Here is a 21,242-nt window from a genome sequence, read left to right as displayed (position 1 = left end):
AAGATCGGTTTATAGGGCAGATATATTAAAACCTGGGCCGATTAACCCATTTACAATCCCAATTACAATTGTGCAAAATTTCTAGCACCTAGCTTTATCCCTGCGAAAGTTAACGTGCTTACGACAGACAAACGGACGGACAGACACGGCAAAATTGCCTTAGAAAGTCAAGAGGATCAAGAATATATATTCTTTGTTGGCTCTCAGATGAATATTTCGATGTGTTACAAACGGAATAACGAAATTAATATACCCCCCCATCCCATGGTGGAGGCCATAAAATAAGAGGAAACAGCAAACTTTTTTCATTTTGTTGACCTGTGCACCTGTTATAACTGCAGTGTTATGGATATAGGCCTATAATTTAAAAATTGCAGTGCCTGTTTAAAAAATTGCATTACTGACGCAAGTTTTCAATTTCAATTTGATTTGTTTGTTTCCCTTTCCCCCGCTGCCAAACTGCCAAAACACCATTATCGACATCAATCGATAAAAGGTTGTAATGTCAGACAGCTTCTTAACAGCAGGTTAGTTGCAATCCATAATTGACCCAAAGGCTTCATAGACATGGTAGCCATGTCTACCATGATAATGTGTGTGATATTGTAGACATTTATGTTGTTGTTGTTGTAGCAACACTTCTATGTGGAGTTGGCGATTCTCGTCAAGCTCTTATAGGCGAGCAAGCTCGTTCTGGTGTATACGACCATTCGCCGCTGGAACATGAAGGCCATTGGTTATTTAAAGGCGTATCGAGCGTTATAGACACTCAGTATTCAAGCAAGAGCCGCTGTCACCTGGTCTTTCGCTGAGACTCTCCACTCGATACCACTGATTGTCCGCGACTGCAGTTGTAGCTAATACGTATGAAGCATTCCACTATCCGCAATATTTGGACGCGCCCTGTAGCTCCCAGTTAAACTTCTCGTGATAACGAAGAACACCACACAGCTTGAAGTTCAAAGCTCCAGCGTGTGTGATGCTCATTGTTTTTGTCTGCTGTTCTCGCCTGGGTTCGAAAACAGGCGTTCAGCGGCATGGGCGTACATACTAACATCCGCGCTACGGTGGCCTCCATATGCGTGTTTACATATATGTACATACAAATAGGCCATCGTAGCGTAGAGGTTAGTGTGTCCGCCCATGACGCTGAACGCCTGGGGTCAAATCTTGTTGGCATTCACTCGAAAAATGCTGTTAAGCTTTTTTCTCTTGAAAGTCTCAAGTCATGGCTTGAAGTTTTGTACCTGTAAAATATCGCTGCTATTATCACTCTAACTTTCTCACTGTGTGTCACATTCGCTGTCATTTTGTGTTTGAAAAATGTGAATAATCTTTGCTTTTTTCCCTCTCTCTCCCTCTCTCTCTCACTCTGTTCTCTCACTTGGCGGTGGGGTGATATCCTTTGCATCGCATTTTTAGTTTTCCCACCATTGCCTCATCCGGCCGTTTCGCTGGGCAATTCGACGCCACCAGCACTACCAACATCTCAGCCACAACCTCTTCCACCACAGTCAATAGCACCACCATCTATGCCACAATTATCAACAACAGCCTCTTCAGTTACACAATTAGCTCAAAGTCCGATGGCTAATTTAATGTCAATTACAGAGACATTGCCACCAGGAAGCCCACGCAATGGACCCAGTCCACCCGGACCACCACCGCCAAGGACGGCATCCAGAGGCAGTCAACATTCGCCGAATAGTTCAGGTGAGCATTTGTGATTTCTTCAAAGTTGTATTTATGTTATGCCCCTAAAATTGTAATCGTTTTGTGTGTGTGTGTGTGTGTTTTTCTCTAATTGTAGCTGGTTCATCTTCAGGACGTCGGTCTTCTGGTTCTCGTCATGTGTCCAGCACAACAGTTACTAGTTCGGAAGCGCAGGGCAATCCACAACAACAAAGCACAGCGCCTCCAGTGGGCCCTGGAGCTTCGGTCAACAATCCCAATGGGGGTGTTAGCAGTGGACCCACTAATGGGCCCTTAGCATCGGCGGCACCCGGTGGTCCAGATGGTGTGAATGGGCCAGCAGGAAATAATCCAGCAGGTCAGCCCACAGCCGGTCTCACAAGTACAGGGGCCGCACCACCCGGTACAACAGCGCCTCCTCCAAATACCGCTCAAAACACCACCCTCAAGTGTACCCTCTGCCAGGAACGACTTGAAGATACTCACTTTGTGCAATGCCCCTCAGTGAATCATCACAAATTCTGCTTTCCCTGCAGCAGAGAGAGTATTAAACGACAGAATGTAAGTCTAAAAGCTGTCTGCGCAAAGTCATTTTCCATGTTTCATGTATTTTGTTGTGTTTATCTTTGCCATCTTCCACAGGGCCTTGGCAACGAGGTTTATTGTCCCAGTGGCGATCGGTGTCCCTTGGCAAACTCAACAATACCTTGGGCTTTTATGCAAGGCGAAATCACCACTATTTTGGGAGAAGAGGTTAAGGTCAAGAAGGAACGGGAGTCTTAATGTCCATTTTATTGCAAAAAGCTGAGGCGAGCTTTGGAAAAATACTAAACAAAACTCCAAACTATTTTCTCAAAAAGGACGAGTTTGTTCTCTCAATGCAAAATCGAACCGAGTTCGAAACAAATGAAAAGAAGAAACAATTTTTTGGAAACTACGACGCAGCTTTTGTTTTAGCGTTTGTGTGATTTGTATTCTGAGGATAAAGAGCTCTCCCAACCACCACCAACACCACCACCACCAACAACAACAACATCATCAACCACAACAACCACAACAACAACAATCTTAGTTATTTAAATATTTATTTTGGAAATCATTTCGAAAACTGAACTCGACGATTTTGTACGTGTGGGTGTGCCCTGGAACACCAATGTTTCAAGATATCAACCAACATTGTCAGGATATCAACCAACAGATGTCGTTGCAGGCATTCAAACAACAACAAAAAACAATTGTCTTTGGTCAACTGCTGCTGCGTTTGGAAGGAGGCAAGCAGTCCATCAGCAAACACACCAGTCGCCCGCCGCTAACGCTGCCGCCAAACACAGTGGCTGCGCATAATCAATATTGTAAATAATGGAATAACTAATTAAACATATAGAAAATATTTAATATATCCCTAGTAATCTATATAATAATACAATATATATTATAAATATGAAAAGCGATTAATGTAGGTCTAATTTATGTATGTATGTATGTATGTTATGTATGTAATATTCTAAAGTGTATTTGTTTTATCTTTTTATGTATTCTCGTACTTGCATATCTATTTATATCGGCGAATGTATGTGTGTATGTATGTGAGTGAGTGAGCATTATATGAAGGACTCTGCCTCTTCTCTATGTTGAAGATAATGGAAAAATGAGTCAATACTTTGTAGACCAGGAATCCGATTTGAATCCTGTGAGATTTTTACTTTTCCCCTTACCCACTTTTTCCCCTTTTTTTTTAAGTTACTGTGGGTTTATATAAATTTGTTTGTGTGTGTGTGTGTGTGTATATGTGCCAGTATACCCGGGTAACACCCACTTATATACATGCAACTCAGCTCTGCTCCATAAGAATATGTTGTGCTGGCCAAGATGTAGGTCAAAGTCAATGTGCTCCATGTATGCTAACGCTGCAAAAATATGAGTTTGTAATTGCCAGTTGATTCAATATTCTACCATCCACTCTCGGCCCACAAAAAAGGGAGCAATGTTTCAAGGATCCTTGGTTATTTATTTTGTTTTCTTTCTTTCCTTTTTACTGTTCTTATTTCAAATGCTGGCACATACATGCACCCACTATCAATCTAGCTACCTAACTAACTACTTACTTACATAGATACATACATAGATTGTTTTACAAAGTAAAAACCCCGATTTAAATAATATTGACTTTATGTTGTACACACATTTTATATAGCCATGTGATCATAGCCACAAACATACCGCGAAGAGGATGAAACTATGATCTAAATTTTGTAAATTCTTTTTTTGTAGTCCTGTAGTGTAGTAGCGATAAACAAATAGTGTAGTTGTAGTAAACACATTCACCAGGCTCCCATCCCCCAAGCAGCCCAGTCCACTTGAATGGTGGAGGCGTAGCCGGAGCCGGGAGACCAGTGATTGTAGCCCTAAGAAAAATCTAAACATCAGCAAACGATAATTGCTGTATGCGATGGTCAACATTTTGCAAATGACCCCATCATAATAATACACAAAATAAAATGAGAAAGAACATTTTCAACTATAAAATAGACGCTAAGTATTCATTTGAATTAGCCCAAAAACCCCAAGCAAAGGATAAATAACAAATGGACAAAAAACTCCACTAAACAACAACAAACATAAGTCCTTGAATACTTGAAACTTGACAACATCAACACTCACACACAGTACCAATTTGTTGGATTCTATAAGCGCACTCGCTATGATTTGGCGGGCAGTCTCAGATTCAAAATTACTTGGTTTTAGTATAGAATTTGCGACTCCATATGATAAGGCAGCAGCAGCAGCATATATGAATATTCTGAATGTTGTTTGTTTTGAATCTTGCTCCTATAATGGGTACTCTAATACATAAAATACCTATAGACATATAGTATACTTGAATTGATCCAACGCCATACTCCGGCTGAGACTCTGGCAGAAGCGATAGCTACGGAACGATTGAACGATCTTCAATTGCTCAAACTAGGCAAGAAGACGACGAAATCAGTCCAAAGGTCCTCAGCTAAGCAGAACCCATAATTGTGGCATAATAATCTAAGAGATCAAAAGGCCATCAATATTGATAGCTTGCGGGTGTCTGCCTAATTTCAACAAAAAAAAAACAACTAAAATAAAACAAAATTTTTTCTTGTGATATTCAGCGTCAGTTTATACAAAAAAAACCAAAAAAAAAAAAACAAAAATCAAACCTTCAAATGAAACAGACCACAACAATTGTTCAGTTCACCATCGCTCGCCTTGCGAGGCAAAATGAATTGAAAAAATGTTACTTTTTTACTCGAATAACTCGAAAATTATACAAAAAAAAAATTAGCTAATAACAAAAAATAACTAAACAATTGGAAATCATTTTGAAACACCCGTTAGGGAAGAAAACAAGTATTACGCCTGTAACCCATCCTGCAACATCATTACAGGTAGCAAATGTCCCAAGTGTGGGACAAAAGGAGCTCTCTCTGCATAGAAACAAAAACCATAACAAACGCAACATAGAGAACATTTAAGGACTATACAACATTTTATTAGATACCCAATATGAACGACACACACAATTACACGCAAGTGGGCGTTCAATACTGGGATAACAAACAAAAAACTAAAATTTTCTCACACCAAAAAAAAAAAAAAAACAAAGAAAATGAAATTTCTAAAACAAAACAATCGAATGTTAAATAAAGGATAATTGATAATTTATCGATACATGCCAAAATCAATCATTCCATAAGAGCTTTTATTGGTCCACAGATGGTAAGTAAAAAAATCGATTGTTTTGATCTTCCACAAGGGTGACAAGCACCACTCAGTGTAAACACAAATTAAGAAAACAAAAAACAAAATCACTCCTCTTATTCCCGTTGTCGTTGGCAAAAATCGACAACAGTCGTAGTGGAAGCCGTAGTCGAATCCGTAGTCGAAGGCATAGTCGAAGACATAATCGAAGACATAGTCGAAGACATAGTCGAAGACATAGTCGAAGGCATAGTCGAAGGCATAGTCGAAGGCATAGTCGAAGGCATAGTCGAAGGCATAGTCGAAGGCATAGTCGAAGGCGTAGTCGAAGGCATAGTCGAAGGCATAGTCGAAGGCGTAGTCGAAGGCGTAGTCCAAGGCGTAGTCGAAGGCATAGTCGAAGGCATAGTCGAAGGCATAGTCGAAGGCATAGTCGAAGGAGTAGTCGAAAGCGTAGTCGAAGGCGTAGTCGAAGGCGTAGTCGAAGGCATAGTCGAAGGCATAGTCGAAGGCATAGTCGAAGGCATAGTCGAAGGCATAGTCGAAGGCATAGTCGAAGGCATAGTCGAAGGCATAGTCGAAGGCATAGTCGAAGGAAAAGTCGAAGGCATAGTCGAAGGCATAGTCGAAGGCATAGTCGAAGGCATAGTCGAAGGCATAGTCGAAGGCATAGTCGAAGGCATAGTCGAAGGCATAGTCGAAGGCATAGTCGAAGGCATAGTCGAAGGCATAGTCGAAGGCATAGTCGAAGGCATAGTCGAAGGCATAGTCGAAGGCATAGTCGAAGGCATAGTCGAAGGCATAGTCGAAGGCATCGTCGAAGGCATAGTCGAAGGCATAGTCGAAGGCATAGTCGAAGGCATAGTCGAAGGCATAGTCGAAGGCATAGTCGAAGGCATAGTCGAAGGCATAGTCGAAGGCGTAGTCGAAGGCATAGTCGAAGGCATAGTCGAAGGCATAGTCGAAGGCATAGTCGAAGGCATAGTCGAAGACATAGTCGAAGGCATAGTCGAAGGCATAGTCGAAGGCATAGTCGAAGGCATAGTCGAAGGCATAGTCGAAGGCATAGTCGAAGGCATAGTCGAGGGCATAGTCGAAGGCATAGTCGAAGGCATAGTCGAAGGCATAGTCGAAGGCATAGTCGAAGGCATAGTCGAAGGCATAGTCGAAGGCATAGTCGAAGGCATAGTCGAAGGCATAGTCGAAGGCATAGTCGAAGGCATAGTCGAAGGCATAGTCGAAGGCATAGTCGAAGGCATAGTCGAAGGCATAGTCGAAGGCATAGTCGAAGGCATAGTCGAAGGCATAGTCGAAGGCATAGTCGAAGGCATAGTCGAAGGCATAGTCGAAGGCATAGTCGAAGGCATAGTCGAAGGCATAGTCGAAGGCATAGTCGAAGGCATAGTCGAAGGCATAGTCGAAGGCATAGTCGAAGGCATAGTCGAAGGCACCCAGAACAGTGAATTTTGAAATTGCTCAGCCATCTCGTTGAGAGATCTGCGACAGTCGAGGATTTAATAGCTGCCTGGCTGTCTGAGAAGATATTTATGCCAATCGTCGTAATGACATTGTATCTTTGCCATTCCACAACTTCCTTAAGGATCTCTGCTTGATACACACTGCAGTGGTCGGGTAACCTTTTTGATATGACTAGTTCTAGATCTTTAGAGTATACCCCAAAGCCCACCTGGTCGTTTAGTTTGGAACCATCCGTATAGAAATCTTTGTAACTTTTGTTACCAGGGATATCGTGGTTCCAATCGGTTCTATCAGGCATAGTGGTACAGTAATTTTTAGCAAAAATCCTACGGTGTTAGAATCGTGGCAATTTGTCACCGCGAGCGACAAACCTTAATAAAAGTGATAGTGTTATTCCATGTAAGGAACGAGAACTGGGACCGGTCCCTATTAACAGAGGATCTATCCCGCGACAGGTTTGGGACCTGTCCCATATCTCGTAAGGTGGTTATAGACCGATTTGGCACAGTTGTTGGAAGTCGTAACAGAATACCGCAAGCAAAATTTCAGCCAAATTGTACAAAAATTGCGGCTTGTCCTTACAAGTCTCAAGAAATCAAATCGGGAGATCAGTTTATATGGGAGCTATATCAGGTTTGCCCCTGTTCCTTAGTGGAATAATCATGGGCAAAATTTTCAATTTGCAATATCAGGTTATAGACCGATTTAAACCGTACTTGGCAGACTTGTTGAAAGTCATAGACCGATTTGGACCGTACCTGGCACAATTGTTAGAAGTCATAACGGAACACCACATGCAAAATGTCAGCCAAATCAGACAAAAATTGCGACTTGTAAGGACTCAAGAAGTCAAATAGGGAGATCGGTTTATATGGGAGCTATATCAGGTTATAGACTGATTTGGACCGTACTTGACACAGTTGTTGGAAGTCGTAATAAAACACCGCGCGCAAATTTCCAGCCATATCGGACAAAAATTGCGGCTTGTAAGGACTCAAGAAGTCAAATCGGAGATCGGTTATCTAGGGGCTCAAGAAGTCAAATCGGGGGATCGGTCTATATAGGAGCAATATGGACCGATTTAAACCGTACTTGGCACAATTGTTTCACTTGGCACAAAATTTCAGCCAAATCGGACAAAAATAGCGGCTTCCAGGAGCTCAAGAAATCAAATCAGGAGATCGGTTCATATGGCAGCTATATCGAAACATAGACCAATTTGGCACATTTAAAATGCCAATCGACCTAAACTAATAGAAAGCATTTGTACAAAATTTCAAGCGCCTAGCTTTACGCGTTCGACCGATATCGTGATTTCGACAAACGGACGGACGGACATAGCTCGATTCGACTTACGTGGTACCAAAGATGTAAACCTATTTTTGTCTTTCGTCTATTGGCAAAAAATTCAAATCCAAAAATAGGGAAAAATTTTAATTTTTCTGAAAACGAAAATTCAGATTAAAAAAATTGTACGAAAAAACGAACATTTTGTAAATCGGACCACAAACATAGATTTGGCAGCCCCCATAAATTTTGGAAATACTGAGGTGACCAACTTTAGGGGCCAAAATGTGCCGGGAAAACCTAGAAACTGAAATTTTGCACACGATCTCGCTAACATTTCAGCGCCAAATTTCGAAGAGATTTATTTACACGTTCTCACACATTTTTACTCATTTTTTTCCGTTCTATCCCACTGTGCCTCACCTGTTCATCTGCTCAACCAATCTTATTCGAATTACTATTAAGATCACAAAATTAAATCTGTCCCTCACACGTGGAATAGGGCCATGGCCAATCTAAGAGGATTTAAACATCAGTCATACAATACTATATGGTGTTGTGGTTTGATTTTGGCAATTCAAAAATCAACCTATTTTTCAATTCAAAGCCTGATCTCCCTGGTAATTGAAGGACTGTATTAAATGACAATGTGGGCTTTGGGATATATTCTAAAGAACTGAAACTAGGCATAACGAAAATTTTACCTGGGCCGAATTTCTGGGACCCACGTCTGTGGGCATTAATATTTCTCAGGCTGTCAAGCCGCGTTGCCCTTCGAAATAGGGCTCAAAGGACAACGATCGAAGGAATGGCCCAAATCGGTTCATAACCTGATATAGCTGCCTAGTAGCCAATCTCGGCTCTTGGCTTCTTGAACCTCTAGAGGTCACAATTATTATCCGATTAGGCTAAAATTTCGCATGATGTGTTTTGCTTTGAATATCAATAACAGTGTCGAATAAGGGCCCAAATAGGTTTATAACTAATTATGCTGCCATAGAAACCGATCTCGGATATTGACTTCTTAAGCCTCTAGAGGTCGCAATTATTATCCAACTTGGATGAAATTTCGCATGATGTGTTTGGCATTGAATTTTAATAACTGTGCCAAGAGTGGTACAAATCAATTCATTGCCTGATATTGCTGCCATACAAACCGTTCACGAATCTTGACTTCTTGAGCCGCAAGAGGTCGCAATTATTATCCGATTAGGCTGCAATTTCGCATGAGGTGTTGTTTTGCTTCGAATTTCAATAACTGTGCCGAGAATGGTTCAAATCGGTTCATAACCTAATATAGCTGCCATAGAAACCGATCTTGGATATTGACTTCTTAAGCCGCTAGAGGTCGCAATTAGTATCCGATTAGGCTGAAATTTCGCATGATGAGTTTGGCATAGAATAACTGTGCCAAAAATGGTGCAAATCGGTTGATATAGCTGACATAGAAACCGATTTGTATCTTTACTTCTTACTCCTCTAGATATCGCAATTATTATCCGATTAGGCTGAAATTTCGCATTAGGTGTTTTGCTTTGAATTTCAATAACTGTGCCAAGAATTGTCCAAATCGGTTCATAACCTGATATAGCTGCCATAGAAACCGATTTGTATCTTTACTTCTTGCTCCTCTAGAGGTCGCAACTATTATCCGATCTGGCTGAATTTTCGCACGAGGTGTTTTGCTTTAAATGTCAATAACTGTGCCAAGTATGGTCTAAATCTGTTCATAAACCAATATAAACCCCGTTTACACTGCTCATTAAATATGGATTTAATGGCTCTTTCATCTGTTTTCCCTTTATAAAATCAGCTGACGAGAGCATTAAATCCGGATTTAATGAGCAGTGTAAACGCGATTATGGCTGCCATATAAACGGTTGAAAAGAGGGTGCAGATATTAATCCGGCTTGTTGTGCGCTCCAAAAACTATAAAGTAACCTCTGAAAAGAAAATTTTAAGTTAGGAAATCCGTGCTACTTACAAAATCGTTAATTGTTTTCAATACCACTCCCCTAAGTTTGTTCATGTCTGCTATTGTGTCTCCATCTAAGTACCGGTATCTGTTGGATGCAAAAGCCGGACAATGACAAAGGCTTTCGCGTCCAACAGATACCAGTACTTAGGTGGATACACAATATCAGAAATGAACCAACTTATGGGAATGGTATTGAAAACCATTAAGGATTTTGTAAGTCCTCCAATTTTGATTTAAATATCAGAAGTTGTGGTAAATAAAAAAAAAATCTTTTATTTATTTCAAATGCATCAACTGAAGGTTTACATAAACCATACCTCTACAGACATTGGACCATTTTCTATTATCCCGATTATGGAATTGTGGATTACAAGATAAAATAGGTTCAATAGGTTATTTAAATGTTTATGGATATGACCTATATACATACATACATATGCATGTATGTGTATAGATATCTCACAGTATGATTGTGATGTAATTTTTTTATTATTAACAAAAAAATCAAATGTCTTATCATTAGCGAATGGAAAAGTAGCTTTAAGATTCCTATTTGCAGTTATATACAATAAATTCATTTCGTTTTCTCTTCGAAGCGTTGGGATTCACTGATAGCCTTATGAATCAATGTCATAACAATAAAAGTAAGTTAAATCAATTAATGGATGAATATGGGTATTTCCACCGAATGTTGAACATTTCGAAGAGATTTTTCTTGTAGCAGTGCGTTGTACACTGAAGCGGCCCTTGCCTTGAAGGAGTCCATCGGGTCAATCCGGTACGTACAACCGGCTGACATAGGATTAGCCTCGTACATTCATTCATATGTGCGTTTTATCAAAACTCGTCGGCGAGTAAATTCGTTCTTACTCTCCTAAAAGTTTTTAGTGGAAAAGTACACAAACACACCTTATGTAAAAACTGAAACAGTTAACCACAAAATCATATGGTCTTTAAATATGACTGAAGAGTATGAGGAAGTCAGTCGGATAGCGTACGAATATAGAATCAAGTCAAGTGGCTTCTGGGGTCTTAAGAAGTCAAATCGGGCGGAGGTTTATATGCGTTGAAGGTGTTGGAGAAGAAAGGTGTACTTCACAAAACAATGTCAATCAATCAAATCATATAAAAATTGAAACCTCTGTCGGGTCAAGAAGCCAGATTTAAATGACAATCATTTATGAAAGGCTCTAGTTTACATATCAAATTTTATTCGAATTGGTTAAAAATTAAGATGGAAGAACTTAAAACGGGAAGTCGGTATATATGCGCGCTATATCTATGTATAGACCTTACCTGGGCAATATTTTGGGTGTGTATTGAAGGCACTGTGTGCGTTTCACAAAACTAATAGTTATCATATCAGGCAAAAATTAACGCATTTAGGGGCCAACACATTCATTGGCCCACATTTTTCTGGCCAAAAAATGTATTTCTAATTAATATTGGGGATTATTTATACTCTCCGTTATGGATCCAATTTGTCAAGTTCTTTGCCTGGTATCTCTTTATAGGCAAACAAAGGATAATGGATAAAAATTGGCATGCTATTGGAGCGATATTAGGTTATAGACTGATTCGGACCTTACGTGGTTTGCATGTTGGAGACCATAGTAGAAGTCATTGTGCAAGATTTAAACCAAATCGGATAAGAATTGCGCCCTATAGGGGCTCAAGAAGTAAAATCCCGAGATCGCTTTATGTGGGAGCCATATCAGGTTATGGACCGATTCAGACCATTTTGGCACGTATGTCGTTGTACAAATTGGATACGAATTGCGCGCTCTAGAGGCTCTAGAAATATAATCAGGATATTGGTTTTGGGAGCTATCTTGGGTTAAGAATCGATTTAAACCATACTTGGCAATGCTGATGAAAGTCAAAATAAAAACACGTCATGCAAAATTTCAACTGGATCGGATAATATTGGGTTGCCCAAAAAGTAATTGCGGATTTTTTAAAAGAAAGTAAATGCATTTTTAATAAATCTTAGAATGAACTTTAATCAAATATACTTTTTTACACTTTTTTTCTAAAGCAAGCTAAAAGTAACAGCTGATAACTGACAGAAGAAAGAATGCAATTACAGAGTCACAAGCTGTGAAAAAATTTGTCAACGCCGACTATATGAAAAATCCGCAATTACTTTTTGGCAACCCAATAGTTGCGCACTCTAGAGGTTCTAGAAGTCTAGATACGGAATCGGTTTATGTGACAGCTATATGAGGTTATTAAATCATTTGGACCATACTTGGCACATTTGTTGAAAATCATAACAAAACTCCACGTGTAAAATATCAGCCAAATCAGATAAGAACTGCTCCCTCTAGAAGCTCAAGAAGTCTAATCGGGAGATCCGTTTATATGGAAGCTATATCGGTTATGAACCGATGTAGTTCATACTTGGCATAATTGTTGGAAGTCGAAACAAAACACTTCATGCAAAATTTCAACTGGATCGAATAATAGTTGCGCACTCTAGAAGCTCAAGAAGTCTAGATACGGGATCGGCTTATATGGCAGCTATATTAGGTTATGAAATCATTTGGATCATACTTAGTACACTTGCTGATGTTCATAACAAAACACCACGTGCAAAATTTCAGCCAAATCAAAAAAGAACTGCAACTTCTCAAGAAGAAGCTTAAGAAGTCTAATCGGGAGATCCGTTTATATGGAAGCTACAAACCTATTTGGCCCATTTTAAATCCCAATCGGCCTACACTAATAGAAAGGATTTATGCAAGATTTCAAGCTCCTAGATTTACTTCTTTGATAGTTAGCTTGCTTTCGACAGACAGATGGATCGCCTTAAAACCTCATGACGATCAAGAATATATATACTTTATGGGATCTTTGACGAATATTTCGAGGTGTTACAAACGGAATGAAGAAATTAGTATGCCCACATCCTATGGTGGAGATTATGAGGCCGAATTACCTCATACATGATTGAGTACGCTTGTCTTTAATGAATGTTATAACCTTTTTACGAAGGTTGCCTTTTATATTTCGGGATTGCACAACCCTTGTGTCGAAATCTACCAACCAATAACAGCTCTATCGTAAAGCTTGACATTTTTGAGGTTATACGTACTCAGAACGTTTTGACATACGAGCGCTATTTGTGTTGTTTACAGTAACTTAAAAAAAAAACTTCATCTCACCCAAAAATGGAATCAAATAGTGAACATTTTAGTGCGATTAACTCAACAACTGTGCATCGATGAACTTAATTCAAGTTTTGATGGTGAAGCTCCATCAAGGACCAGTGTTTATCGATGGTATGATGAATTCAACTGAGATCGTAGTTCACTCCAAGACGAATTTTCTGAAGGTCGTACAAAATCAGTTGTTGTTCTAAAAACCATTAATGCTGTGCGCCAACTGGGTTCCCTTTGGTGAAGTTGCCCAATGTTAGCACTGCAATGTTCGTCGCATTATTCGTGGTGGACACCCTTACTAAAAACCCCAAATATTAAAAAAAAAATATTTTATGCCAATTACCTGTTTATTGCCGCATGAAATTCGCCATGCCGTGTAAATACCCATATTTACTAAAGAAGAGCTCACTTCATTCGAACTTAGCAGCATATATTTCGGTTTGTAGCTAAACAGCTGTTGAATCGAGAGCTGTAGTAGTCCATAAGCGATGAGACGACTGGCCTTTGTTTACATTTTCCTGGCTTTCATGGCCATCCAAAGCAATTTAGCATTTGCCAGCTTCGACCAAAAGTCGCCAAACATAGTGATAATACTAACCGATGATCAAGATGTGGATTTGGATGGCTTATTTCCCATGAACAATGTTAAACATTTGATTGGTGAGGCTGGCGCTACATTTGAGAATGCTGTAAGTAAAATTCAACAACCAAATAAATGAATGAATCTATGTAAATATATTGCAGTACACCTCTTCGCCGCTTTGTTGTCCCTCAAGAAGCAGTCTGTTGTCCGGCAAATATGCTCACAATCACCATGCCCGCAACAACTCTTTAAGTGGTGGCTGCAATGGACCTTTTTGGCGTTCGAAAATCGAGCTAAATCAAACCATGGCCACTTTACTGAGTGCAGTGGGCTACAACACATTCTTTGCAGGAAAATATTTAAATGCTTATCAAGGCTCGGAAGTTCCAAACGGTTGGCAACAGTTCTATGGGCTTCATGGCAATTCTCGGTATTACAATTACACCCTACGCGAAAACGATCGCAATGTCAGCTATTCCGATGTGTATCTAACAGATTTGCTAAAGGACAAAGTGTTGAACTTTTTCAACGCAAGGGACAAATCTTCACCTTTTCTGGCTATGATAGCCCCTCCAGCTCCCCATCAGCCATTTACTCCAGCTGATCGCCATAAGGGGGCATTTAAGGGCAGCACAGCCAAAAGAACTCCCAGTTACAACAAGCCGGACAGGGGTAAGTTAGGATAAATTTAAAAAAAAAAATTAACATTACAAAGCGAGGAAACTGCGGTGTGTGTTTTGCAGAAAAACACTGGTTGTTGGCTGAGTCCAAGCAAATATCGCCAGCCACTCTTAAGCTTATGGATTCCTTCTTTCAACAACGTTGGGAATCTCTATTGGCCGTAGATGAATTGGTGGCAGCAGTTGTTGAAAGCTTAAGCAACTCGGGTGAATTGGACAACACCTATATAATCTATACCTCGGATAATGGCTATCACTTGGGACAATTTGCCCAGCCTTTTGATAAACGTCAACCGTATGAAACAGATATTCATATACCTTTGTTAATAAGGGGACCCTCCATAAAATCTGGAGTTAAAGTTACCGCACCCACATTGCTAATCGATATCTTACCCACCATTATGGAGTGGACAAATTTGCCATTGGACTCACTTATGGATGGCCAATCGTTTCAACCTTTTCTCACCAATGCCGATGGATATGATGCTTCCAGCGATCCTCTTTTTCGTCGTGGCTTTTTGATACAACACTTTGGTGAAGGCAATTTGCAAACATATAAACCTGAATGTCCCATGTGGCAGCCTGCTGATCGCCTCGCCGAATGCACTTTGGAAGCGGATTGTCATTGTCAGGATTCATGGAACAATACCTATGCCTGTGTTAGGAATTTTGCCCATCGCATTAATCATTTGTATTGTGAATTTCATGATAACGAGGTAAGTACTGCACCATCAACTCATCTGGTATAGAGTATTAAATTTTTGTTTGGTATTTCCTAAAGGATTTTATAGAATTCTATGATCTGGATGAAGATCCACACCAGCTATACAACACGGGCCAACAAATGTTAATTATTGAGAGAGCACTTTATAGTTTGGCCTTACAGAATTTGACCCAATGCCAAGGGGCATCATCATGTTCAATTCATATATTCTAGATCAAAGATTCTCAGACATTAAAACTTTAAGTATGTATATATGTAAATATCTAAAAATGGGACAGATGCACACATCATAAACATATCGTTAAGCTATTAAGGAAGAATACTAAAATTGGTTTTACTACTGAGTCTATCTGAGGGTGAATTACCACATACGTGAGTACACTTTTATATTGAATGAAATTTCATATCGACGAAATTTGTAAGATTATTGGCAGATTTTAAAATGAAAACCAGTCGGGCGGTGCCGACTTTATAATACCCTACACCTTCCCCATAGGTACAAAGTGGGAGCTATATCTTATTCTGAACCAATTTTGACGGACCTCGCCGGATGTTTTCAGATGGATTATTAAACTATCCGTATCACATTTCGAGCAAATATGCTCAAACTGTAATAGCTACGGTTGACAAATGACAACATTATTGCAAATTACCCAAAATCGAACGAACATATTGGGTTGCCCAAAAAGTTATTGCGGATTTTTTAAAAGAAAGTAAATGCAATTTTATTAAAACTTAGAATGAACTTTAATCAAATATACTTTTTTTACACTTTTTTTCTAAAGCAAGCTAAAAGTAACAGCTGATAACTGACGGAAGAAAGAATGCAATTACAGAGTCACAAGCTGTGAAAAAATTTGTCAACGCCGACTATATGAAAAATCCGCAATTACTTTTTGGGCAACCAAATATATATGGGAGATATATCTAAGTCTGAACTGATTTCGAGCAAACTTCTAAGATAATGTGGTAGTCTTCGAGAAAAGCGTTGTGCAAAATTTTGGCAAGATTGGTCAAAAAATGTGCTTGCATTGGCTCTAGAAGTGAAAATCGGGCGATATACGTATATGACAGCTATATCTAAATCTGGGCCGATTTCAATTAAATTTACCAGCAATGTCGAACGTCATGAGAAAATACTTCTTGCCAAATTTCGAGAGGATCGGTTGGCAAATGAGCGTTTTATTGCAATATATCTCAAAATCGGACGAACCTATATATGGGAGCTATATGTAAATCTGAACGGATTTCGGGTAAACTTCTCTGATATTGTGGTAGTTGTCAAGGAAAGTTTCTACAAGGTTTTGGCCAAATTGGTCAATAAATGCGCTTGCAGTGGCTCTAGAAGTGAGAATCGGGCCATATACGTATATGACAGCTATATCTAAATCTGGGCCGATTTCATTGAAATTTGACAGTATTGTCGACAGTCATAAGAAAATACTTCCTGCCAAATATCGAGAGAATCGGTTAACATATGAGCGTTTTATTGCAATATATCTCAAAATCGGACGAACCTATATATGGGAGCTATATCTTAATCCGAACGGATTTCAGGTAAACTTCTCAGATACTGTGGCAGTTGTCGAGGAAAGCGTTGTGCAAAATTTTAGCAAGATGGCTCAATAAATGCGCTTGCTGTGACTCTAGACATATATATATGGCAGCTATATCTAAATCTGAACCGATTTCCATGAAATTCGCCTATAATAACAAGAGTCATAAGAAATTCCTTTCTGCCAAATTTCGAGAGAAACGGTTAGCAAATGATCATTTTATTGCATTATTACTGCAAATCGAACGAACATATTGGGTTGCCCAAAAAGTAATTGCGGATTTTTCATATAGTCGGCGTTGACAAATTTTTTCACAGCTTGTGACTCTGTAATTGCATTCTTTCTTCTGTCAGTTATCAGCTGTTACTTTTAGCTAGCTTTAGAAAAAAAAGTGTAAAAAAAGTATATTTGATTAAAGTTCATTCTAAGTTTTATTAAAAATGCATTTACTTTCTTTTAAAAAATCCGCAATTACTTTTTGGGCAACCCAATACTACAACAATAAGCAATACCTTTGAGGCTGTTATCTCAGAAACCATCCAAATCATCATCTTGTGGATAGATATCCACCGCCCAGAAGCCTTAAGGTAGATCTACACGATCTAGAGCGTGAGGTTCAGCGCTACAAGAGAGAACCTCTAGATCAAGCGGCTTTAAACAACATTCATGCAGACACGGTAGCAGATGCGATAATTGCCTTCCGGGTGAATGTAGTCCTTGGAGAACGACCGCCACCTATTGCACCCGAAGAAATCGACCTCCCCCGGCAAACCAGAGTAGTTCTGGCTCAATTACGTTCCGGCAGATTCAGCCGCCTCAATTCCCACAGAGCAAGGATTGACGCCGACGTGCAAGACGTATGTCCCGATTGTAACCAGGGACCGCACGATACACGTCACCTGTTTAACTGCCCGGCCAGACCCACTCGACTCAGACCCAGATCCCTGTGGATGCACCCCATCTTAGTCGCAGAGTTCCTGGGTCTTGACACTCAACAGAATCAAGCAGACGAAAGATAGAACACAATATACTGCTACAACAACAACTATTTTGGCTCCAAAAGTCTTCTGCATCTCAAATTTAAAACAGATAAATAATGCGAGAGATTTTCCATTCAACGCATCCGAGCTAGGACCTTCCTGGTCAACAACGACTGCTTCCCCTCCACAAATCTAACAGTCATCCATTTAGAATATGTTCTCTACTCCCATAGGCAGGAGGAGGCAGATTTTAAAATGATCTAAACTTCAACTAGCTTGGGTTTCATTGAACCGGCTATATAACATTTTTAAGATATCTTTTTACTAAATGAATAATAATCGGCCACTGGTGGCAAATATACGTTTTCGTATGAATTACGTTAATGGAGATATTAACCTTTTAATATCTTCAGTGACCATAAGGAAAATGTGTTGTTATACTTACCATTGACTTTAACTGACTCTAAGGGTGAATAGTACCATCGTATGACTTGCTTATTTGATAAGTTTTCTTAAGCGAAAGGGCGTAATAGTTGAGTATACGGCATTCATTGATTAAGAAATTTGCCAATATTTGATCGTTCCAATTATTTTGGTACATATTTTGAAATGATGATGTTCATAAATGACACTACAAGAACAATTTAGAAATTAGACAGGCTTTGATATGAGGATTTGATTTTAGCAAGTGTTGGAATAGATTAGGATGAAAAGAGGATGCGCATATTAATCCATCCCATAACACTATACACATACACCTAAGCCATTAATCGGCATGTTGTGCGCTCTAAATACTAAGAGGTAACTACGAAAATGAAAATCTAAGTTAGGAATTCCGTGCTACTTACAAAATTCTTAAAATTCTTTTCCATACAATGCGCCTGAGTTGATTCGTGTGTGTTATTGTGTCCCCACCAAAGTGCCGGTGTCCGTTAAGTGTTGAGAAAACTTTTTTTCATAGAAATGCAAAAACCACAACTTGTAAGGTTTATACACTGTTAGCAATACGAGCTCATTTCTCCCTAGAAGTGCATTTTTGGGCACATACACCACATAATTCCGTTTTTTTTGTTTTTGTTTTATTTATAATTATGAATTGCTAAGAACAATCTTATTGAAATCGTCTATCAATTAGAGTTCCTTTTGAGTGTGATTCAAATTGAGTGACATGTTCTCTGCGTAATTAAGTGTTTACAGCTCATGTCAGTTTCCTTGTTTTTAAACGAATGAAGAAAAAAAAAGTTGACAAAATGTACATTGCTTCGCGCAAAATATTACAAACTAAATCAGTCCATTAGTGGACACTAGAAATTTACGTCTTCGATAGGAGACGAATGCTTATTTACCATATACATATCTGTTTGTTTGCGTTTGTTTGTTTTTAAGTAGAAAATAAGAATGGCTTTAAAGCGTAACTTCTTTTGTCATTAGAATAAAATAAAAAAAAAAATTCATTGATATCTATTGAACGTGGGGAAAATGAAGGCAATTAAACCAAGTTTTCAAGTTTTCCTTTTGGGTTAGGTGCCGTTTTGAATTTGGATTTTCCAAGAGAACTTCATGTGTGGTTGGTTGGCTTGTTGTCGTTTGTTGGTATTGCAAATATTTATGCACTTAATACGATGCTTAAAAACTAATATATGTGTGGATGGTGGTGGCCTCCTGTTTTGCTTCGCTTATTCTAATCTGCAGCTGCATTTTCCTTGCTGGCAGAACTTTTGTCCTCATCGGCACTGGGAGTATGCCAGGTTAGTCGCTCCTCGTAGAATTGTATAACAACCTGTGGACAGCGAACATTGGCCTGTTTGGCTGGCACCAAATCGGCCTCGTCGCTGCCCTTCCATTTCATAAGGAACATAAGTTCACCCGAAGAATCGGTGGCGCCCAGTATTTTGGAGGGTTCAAGACCACGGTCAAATCCAACCGTCTTTCTGTTGTCCTTGTCCTCTTCAGCGATTTTTCGCTTAGTCTTGGTCTCGCTGCCCGTTGCACTTGATGTGCGTTTCTTTGCCTCGGCTTTGGGTGGATGAAAGAACATTTGAGTTTATTATTTTTCATATTCTCTAAACAAAGTAAATAATACTTACGTTTTTTCGGTTTGATCGATTCTTCGTAAGCAGCAATCAAGTCAGGACAGTCGAGATTCTCTTCTGGCTCCCATGTGTTTTCACTACGCGGATAACCTTTCCACTTAAGATAGTACTCAGTCTGCAAGAATATTAAAAAGATATTGAAAAAAAAATCAACAAAACTTGAAAAAGAGTACTTTTACCTTGCCATTAATAACACGCTTGTCCTCAATGCGCTCCACGGAGAACTCCCCGGCGTCTGGCTCATTTTCGATCGCAGCATCGGCCATGTCGTCTACGTCGTTGTCGCTATCTCGCTCACGCTATATTTACCCGCCGCTTCTGGCTGATCTTATTGTGTGTAGTTTTGAATGAGGACTTGATTTTTACAGCGTGCTTGAAGCTTAATTACTGTTACTCACTATTCTTTTCTGTTCCGAACAAAACTGATTACCTGAAATTTGGCAACAAAACAATGGCCAACATGATGATTGGGGAATGGTGGATACCGAAAAAAAAGCCCACAGCCACATGAGAAAAACTATGCCTAGCCGGTGGTCAAGCTATGCAATGAAAATTGACTTTGCCAACTTACCCGTGATATACTGAATCTCGCAAATACATTTAAATCAATTGTGCTTTAATTTAACTAATAAAAAACTGGCAATATTGAAAATTATTTTTTATAGTTCCCAGCGTCTAATTTGTTTTATCAAGGTTGCCACTGGTTTAAAATATATGGTGTTGAAAGGGTGTTCACACCGCTCATGCGGCAAAAGTATGAACCTGCCCTAATTACACTTTAAGGGTCGTTCACATCCACAGGTTAATCCAAAGTTATGCTTTAAGGCAGGTATTATGTTAATTTTGTAGCAAAGTGGATTTAACAAGGTGGTCAGACTTTTGTTTTCATTTTCTTTGTTGTTATCTTCTTTCTCGCAAACTCTGCTGCATATTAAATGGTGGCAGATGATTATAGGTAGGTATATACCAAGATATATTAATTTACAGGTAGTGACAGTTGCTCAACAACAACATAATGAGTACACTAGTTGTCACAATCAGTGACTAGTGCAACTCTGATTTTGAGTATGTTACTAGTTGGCGCCATTTTTCGTTTTTTGTGTGCATAGTTCTTAACTATAATACACACACACACACACAACCAAAACTCGTTGACAGATAGTGCACTTCGTAATAAGAAATTGTATTCAGCTGGTAACGGTACATATATTCTTTTACAAGTAGAGGCAGTTGCCCAACAACAGAATATTGAGTGCTCTGTCTGTCAAAATCAGACTTTGGGAGAAAAAAATGT

General features: G+C 39.3%; 3 protein-coding genes across 4 annotated transcripts in view; 2 read left to right on the top strand and 1 right to left on the bottom strand.

Annotated features, from left to right (window-relative positions):
* LOC106085742 (interferon regulatory factor 2-binding protein 1) overlaps positions 1-5,408 on the top strand; it is a 28,430-nt gene extending 23,022 nt beyond the window's left edge. The window contains exons 2-4 of one of the 2 annotated variants that reach the window (XM_013250141.2): positions 1,423-1,713; positions 1,811-2,253; positions 2,335-5,408. In XM_013250141.2, the coding sequence (XP_013105595.1) occupies positions 1,423-1,713; positions 1,811-2,253; positions 2,335-2,475 (875 nt within the window). In that variant the 3' untranslated portion in view covers positions 2,476-5,408. The remainder of the gene's footprint in view (positions 1-1,422; positions 1,714-1,810; positions 2,254-2,334) is intronic. The other variant, XM_013250142.2, reaches the window with a different exon arrangement.
* An 8,346-nt stretch (positions 5,409-13,754) lies between these two features.
* On the top strand, positions 13,755-15,581 carry LOC106085733 (N-acetylglucosamine-6-sulfatase). The gene is made up of 4 exons (XM_013250121.2): positions 13,755-14,021; positions 14,077-14,587; positions 14,659-15,311; positions 15,377-15,581. The coding sequence occupies exons 1-4, from the start codon at positions 13,821-13,823 to the stop codon at positions 15,530-15,532; spliced, it is 1,521 nt and encodes a 506-aa protein (XP_013105575.2). The 5' UTR covers positions 13,755-13,820; the 3' UTR covers positions 15,533-15,581.
* A 3,331-nt stretch (positions 15,582-18,912) lies between these two features.
* LOC106085732 (chromobox protein homolog 1) lies at positions 18,913-20,658 on the bottom strand. Its single transcript, XM_013250120.2, has 4 exons — positions 20,520-20,658; positions 20,128-20,378; positions 19,943-20,063; positions 18,913-19,871 (listed from the first exon to the last, which is right to left on the bottom strand). Exons 2-4 carry the CDS (start codon positions 20,212-20,214, stop codon positions 19,537-19,539), a joined length of 543 nt encoding a protein of 180 aa, XP_013105574.1. The 5' UTR covers positions 20,215-20,378; positions 20,520-20,658; the 3' UTR covers positions 18,913-19,536.
* Positions 20,659-21,242: the final 584 nt, after the last annotated feature.

The sequence above is a fragment of the Stomoxys calcitrans genome, chromosome 4 (assembly GCF_963082655.1).
Source record: "Stomoxys calcitrans chromosome 4, idStoCalc2.1, whole genome shotgun sequence".
NCBI lineage: Eukaryota > Metazoa > Arthropoda > Insecta > Diptera > Muscidae > Stomoxys > Stomoxys calcitrans.
Note: the sequence above shows the minus strand (reverse complement) of the source record. Positions and strands in the feature narration are given on the sequence as shown.

Bases quoted from the DNA above. Each gene is read 5' to 3' on its own strand.
- LOC106085733 (XM_013250121.2), top strand. From the start codon at position 13,821: ATGAGACGACTGGCCTTTGTTTACATTTTCCTGGCTTTCATGGCCATC. The intron at 14,588-14,658 runs GTAAGTTAGGAT...TGTGTTTTGCAG, and splicing joins TTACAACAAGCCGGACAGGG to AAAAACACTGGTTGTTGGCT. The intron at 15,312-15,376 runs GTAAGTACTGCA...TATTTCCTAAAG, and splicing joins GTGAATTTCATGATAACGAG to GATTTTATAGAATTCTATGA.
- LOC106085732 (XM_013250120.2), bottom strand. From the start codon at position 20,214: ATGGCCGATGCTGCGATCGAAAATGAGCCAGACGCCGGGGAGTTCTCC. The intron at 20,064-20,127 runs GTAAAAGTACTC...ATATTCTTGCAG, and splicing joins AGCGTGTTATTAATGGCAAG to ACTGAGTACTATCTTAAGTG. The intron at 19,872-19,942 runs GTAAGTATTATT...ATCCACCCAAAG, and splicing joins ATCGATCAAACCGAAAAAAC to CCGAGGCAAAGAAACGCACA.